The sequence below is a fragment of the Calidris pugnax genome, unplaced genomic scaffold, assembly GCF_001431845.1.
Source record: "Calidris pugnax isolate Ruff unplaced genomic scaffold, ASM143184v1 scaffold470, whole genome shotgun sequence".
Lineage (NCBI taxonomy): Eukaryota > Metazoa > Chordata > Aves > Charadriiformes > Scolopacidae > Calidris > Calidris pugnax.
In genome coordinates this window covers 1,443,234-1,448,902 of record NW_015092761.1, presented here as the reverse complement: position 1 = coordinate 1,448,902, position 5,669 = coordinate 1,443,234, and the positions used below count along the sequence as shown (strand labels likewise).

Sequence of the window (5,669 nt, the reverse complement as noted above, 5' to 3'; positions counted from 1 at the left end):
CCCACTTCTGGGGACAGCGGGGGAGTGCATGGAGGGGCTCCTGCCCTGGTGCCCTGCAGCAGGTAAGGGGGCTTGGGGCATGGAGGAAGCTGGTGTGCAGGGATGGGGTCTCCTTCTTCAGCACTTTGGGGGACCAAGTCCCTGATCCTTCCTGAACCAGAGCAGAAGCCCTCACCTTTCTTCTCTTGCATGGGGAGAGGGTGGTTCGTTGTGTTCTTGTGACTGTCCTGGTGTGTGGGGTGGGCCCCATGGAAGAGGAGGGAAGCTTAGGAGGGGATGGCAAAACCTCCAGAAACAGGATGCCCATGGGCACAGTCATGCCTGAGAAAAGGGGTGTGCAGGTTGGGTCGGGTCTGAAAATGCTATAAGGTCTGGAAAAACCTTCATGTTTATTAAGCTTCAGGTGTCTGAAGTTCCTGAACTTGTCTAAGAGAAAAGGGCTGAATTGAGCATCCCTCCGCCCCGCTCTTCTCTCCCCTTTCCCTTCTCCTTTCTTCCTTCCTCCTTCTTCCTCTCCCTCTCCCCTCTTCCCTCTCCCCTCTGCCTTCCCTGAAGCTGCCGGGTGAATGCTCCCTGCCCCAGGAGACGCACGGCAGAGCTTCAGACCCAGCCCCGACGCAGGTCTGGGGATCACAGCGGCCCCACACTCCCCTCTTGCATCCCGGGCCAGGGCGGGGGCCAGGCGATCCAGCTGGGCTCTGCCCTGCCCGCTCTGACTAACAGGAGACACCGGTCTCCAGGGCTTGCCAACTGCACCGTGCTCCAGCATGAGTGCGGAGCATGGCCTGGAGATGGCTGTGGCCTGGCCACCAGCCTGGGACATCCTCCAGCAGCCTGGAAGGAGCCTGGCGTGGGTGCTTGCTGCCTGTCCTGGGTGCAGCACGCTCCCTCTCCATCCCCGGGGGGTCCTATGCTCCCCCACCTGCCCCACTGACCTGGCCTCCCCCTGCTCCTGCTGGCCCCTCTGCGTCTCCAGGGATGGGAGCATCTCCCTTGCCTTGGCAGGTTTATTCTTGGGATGGGAGTTCCCACCTCCCGTGCACCTGGGGTTGGCAGCAGAGCACGGAGGCACTTGTGGCACAAGCTGAACCTGCTTTATCTGTACCACGTGCTGGGCAGGTAGACACAGCTCCATCCAGGGGCTCGTGCCTCTGCCTGTGTGGTTTTGCAGCCAGGGATTGTTGCCCCTGGTGGCTCTGGAGCTGAGGTCCTCCCAGGACCCCAAAAGCCACAGTGAGAGGTTTAATGCTCCTGAAAATGCCCTGCCTTGTTGAGACCATGCCTAGTAGCTGTCAGCTGCATCTGTTGGGGGCAACAGGGTTAGGGCAAGAGGGCAGGGAGGAGGAGAGATGGAGAGGTGGGTCATGCTGATGGTTTCAACCGAGACCCTTATTAACCCATCGCGCCTCTTCCTCGCAGCTGGGGAGTGCCCGTGTCCGACAGAGCAGGGATGTCTGAGACCTCGTCCAGCAAGGAGGGTCCCCCGGCCGAGTGCCCCGTGTGCTACGAGAAGTTCCACCTGCTGGAAACCATGCACCGCAAGCTCAGCTGCGGGCACACCTTCTGCCACGACTGCCTGGTAAAGTGCTTGCTCTCCAGCAAGCTCGACGGCCAGGTCCAGAGCAGCATCATCTGCCCCATCTGCCGCTACGTGACTTTCCTCAGCAAGAAGAAGGCTCTATGGCCGCCCAAGGCAGGCACCAACCCCCGGACACTGGAGATGCCTCTGTCACCTTCCTCCTTGTCCCATCTGACCAAACTGGAGGCCAGCAACACCTTGGTGGTGCCCAGCCAATTTGTGATGCCGGTGCAGAGCTTTGACCGATGCTGCAGCACGGGGAACAGCCCCATGGACTCGCAGGGGGTCCCAGGAGAGCTGGCGCGGGAAGCCCACATCTTTGTCATCAGTGACCATGGGATGCCACTTGTGGATGTGGACTGTGGCTCCCTGGGGAGGAGAAGCAGAGCAGAAACACGGAGCTCGGTGTCGTCCAGCTCAGCCCTGGGGGTGAAATGCTGCCAGTCACCCATTGCCCTCGCCGTCCTGCTCGTCCTGACTGTGGCCATGCTGGCGGCTGTGCTCCCTTGGCTGCTGCTCGTGAAGAGAGATTCATAGCAGGGATGGGATCTGCTCAGGTGCTGGAGGTGTCACTGATGCTGGGACAGAACTGGGGCTCGGACCTCTCTCGAAAGATCTCATGAAAAAGTCCAGAAGCAGCTCCAGGTGAAGCTCTCTCATTTGGCCAGGGACTGAACAGACTTTCAGACCTTTCTGCAGATCTTCAGACACTCACAGTGTCATTGGTGGCATTTTCTGCCTCTTTTGGTTAAAATGCAGCTGGTCAAACTCTGCTAGTGGGTTCCTCTGGTGTTTTTGCAGACACGAGGTGTCTCCTCCCACATCCTGTAGCAGCGTGTGCAGGGAGTGAGGGGGCTGTGCTGGTCCCTGCCCTCCAACCCAGCTCCTGTAGGGGGCTGTGACCATGGCATCCAGGGACCCAGAGCCTGGGGACAGCCAAGGGGTCTGTGAACTGGAGGATCCTGCTGCCAGGCCATGGGTCTTTTGGAGGACTCCAGGCTCCTGGTTGACCATCGGGCTCATCAGTGAACATGGTGCAGCCACTCTGGAGCAGGAACTTGTGACTTTCCATCCCAAAGGTGTGACCCTCGAACTACCAGGCAACAAGGGCTGTGGAACCAGAGGATGGCAAGTGTGCTCCTGGCCTCCCTGAGCTCACATTTCCCTCCGTCAGCCAGCGCTACCCTTCGTCCAGAGCCATGGGGTGGGAAGGGACGCCAGCTCATCCCCCAGGCAGTCCCAACCTTGCCCTCCCTCACCTCTCTCTCTCTCTGTTCCCCGGGGTTGTGGCCATCCCCCTGCTGTCACAGCCATCCCTCCTGCCCCAGGGACCAGGGACAGGCAGCAGGGGAGTTAAACTGAAGGTCTAGAGAATGTAAGGAGACAGATTTGGGATCCCACCCTGCTCCCGTTGCTAGAGGAGATGGTAGAATGATGTTTCCTCCTCCCTATCTCCTGGCTCTGCCCTCTTTGGGACTGGTCCCACCCAGCAGCCCTGGTTTGGGAGGGGAGCGGACATCTGAGAGGCACAGCTGAGATTTGGGACCTCCCGTGCCTACTTTCAGGGTGGGGGGAGTGGGGCTGCTGGTCATCCCCATTCCAGAGCTCCCTGTGGGTGCTGGGGCCCCTCAAGGTGTTTTTCCCCAGCTGTGCACCGCAAGGCAGCATCTGCACCCTTGCTGCCACCTTTGTCCTCCTGACCCAGTCCCTGGACCCATGAGAGCTGCTCTTGGCCCAGTCACTCAGGAATGTGCCCTGAGGACTGTGGCGCTTTCATGGGCACCCCTACCTGTCCGGGAGCAGGAGCAGGATGTCCCTGGCAGGGGACAGCAGGGTGGAGGGTCTGGTGGACCATTCCCATGCCCCCAAAGCGAGGTTCCTGCTGTGTGGCTGGGCATCAGGTAGGACAGGTGCAGCCAGCAGTGCCACCAAGGCAGAACAGGGACCAGCCAGAACATTTCTGTTCTGCAGATAAAACTGTGTGGGGCTGGTGGGCAGTTTGGGGCAGAGGAGCTGGTGGCTCAGCCAGGTCGGCAGCCCAGCCAGGGCACCATGCCCTTGTCACCCCAGAGGAGCCATAGGGTGACAACAAAGGCATGGTGCCCTGGCTGGGCTGCTGACCACCTGGCTTCTCCTGATGATGCTCTTACCACATTCCCCTACCCTGTGCCTCAGTTTCCCCATCCACACCCAGGCTGCAATGACACTGACCCCTGTGTGAAGCACTGGGAAATCGCCTGGGGGAAAAGTGCTTGAGACACCGCACTGGAATGGAAATCCTATTTCATAAGAGATGCTTGCCCGATAATGACGCGTCCATGCCTCATTATTTAATAATAAGCCTTATTATTAGTCTGGGTGTCTGGGGAATATTAAAGTAGGGTGCCAGGGAACCAGCCCCTTGGCAGAGGGCTGCTGGGAGGTGGGAGCGTGCCCCCCACCACTCGTCTGCACCCCAAGGGTCTCCTTGGGGGTAGAGCTGGAGGAACCTACTTTTGGCTGCTGTTGCTGGAGCCCTGGAGATATTTGGCCAAGGCAATGGGGACAGGAAAGAGCTTCCACAGCAGCGCTGGGATGAGAGGGGATGTCTTCTGCTGTGTGAGGGTCACGGGCGCCAGCAGGACCAGGGGAGAGGGGAGACCACATCTGGGGGTGTTATCAGCAGGGGCAACCAGTGCCATGGACCTGGAGGTCGGGGGTCCAAGGGCATCACCCCCTTCGGAGGCGAGGAGGGTGTTTGTTTGCCACAGGGTGGCACTGCTTGGCCAGGGATGGCACAGCGGCAGGACAAGCCTTGGGGAATGTCACACTGAGCCCCCAGCCCCTGCCTTTGGTGGGTGAGGGTCAGGCAGCAAGAGGTTGGCGATTCCCTGGGAAATGCTGTGCTGAGCATCCCGGGGTGCTGCTGGGGCTGGCACACTCCTCGTGTGGGCACAAGCCAGGGCCCCTTTGCATTAGCACCTGCTGCGCCAGCCTGCAGTCACAGCTGGTCGCCCACCATCCCCATGTCCTCACCAGAGCCACCTTGTCTCCAGCTCAGTCTTGAGTAACTCGGTTCTTTGGTTTATCCTGGTGACCCGAGGATAACTCCTGGCTGCAGCTCTGGGTCGTGTGTTATCTGCCAACGTCCCCGCAGAGTGGGGGACACTTGCTCATCCCTGCTTTGGCACCTCCACGTCCATCAGCAGAGGTGCCAGCATGGGGCTGTGGGCAGCTGGTCACTCGCTCACAGCCAGATTTGCTGGTGATCAGCCCCGTGCAGCATCTTGCACACTCACCCTTAGCTGTAGGCTCCTGGCACACGGCTGGGGCTTGTGATTTAAGCTGGGAGCTGCCGGCCATTGCTGGTGATTCCCTGAGTGCCCAGACTCCATCGTCACTGGCATTGCATCCCAAATGTCCCTTCTGATACACACCACTCCCTGGCCACCCCGTGGCTCACATCAGCATCCCCTCTGTGCCACCGACCTGGTCCAGCCCTGCTCCCCTCTGCCCATTCCATTGCGGGAGAGGGCTGGGGTCTGCTGCCCACTGTCCCACGGGAGGTCCTGGTGATGCTGGAGCCACATTCCCCTGCTCACTGGTTCATGAGCATGTTCATGTCCCACAGGCCCCCCCAAGGCAGTAACATCTTGGGTGCATGGGCCAGGTGGCCGGTGGAGCCTATTGGGGCAATTATTTCCTAATGTGAGTGTGGGGAGGAAGCTGATGGCTCTCTCCTGCAGATGAGGAAGGCCAGCGTGCATGCAGACAAAATTAAGGGTCAGCTAATGACACCGGCACAGGTAAAGGGCCAGAGACACATCCTTCAGGCAGCTCTGGTGGAGGGGACACATCCCTGGTGGATACAGACTTTGCAGGACCCAGTGATGAGGACAAAGGGCTCTCAGCAATGGAGCAAGATGCGAGGACCCCAGGCCTTGGGGTGGGAGAAGTGTTTTGCCCTTTGCTGTGGTAGGAGAGCTCTCCAGGCCATTTTGCTTCCCAAGAGCACTGCAGTTTGGCCACAGGCTAGATGAGCACCATGTGCCCCGAACTCATCAGGCAGGATGGGCAGGTCACCACTCTCGGGGGAATTGCCAGTCACACC

General features: G+C 59.8%; 1 protein-coding gene across 1 annotated transcript; it reads left to right on the top strand.

Annotated features, from left to right (window-relative positions):
* RNF222 (ring finger protein 222) lies at positions 1-2,116 on the top strand. Its single transcript, XM_014962653.1, has 2 exons — positions 1-62; positions 1,420-2,116. Exon 2 carries the CDS (start codon positions 1,451-1,453, stop codon positions 2,114-2,116), a length of 666 nt encoding a protein of 221 aa, XP_014818139.1. The 5' UTR covers positions 1-62; positions 1,420-1,450.
* The last annotated feature ends 3,553 nt before the right edge of the window (positions 2,117-5,669 follow it).

What these genes read in the sequence shown, in the direction of transcription:
- RNF222 (XM_014962653.1), top strand. Translation starts at nt 1,451, where the DNA reads ATGTCTGAGACCTCGTCCAGCAAGGAGGGTCCCCCGGCCGAGTGCCCC.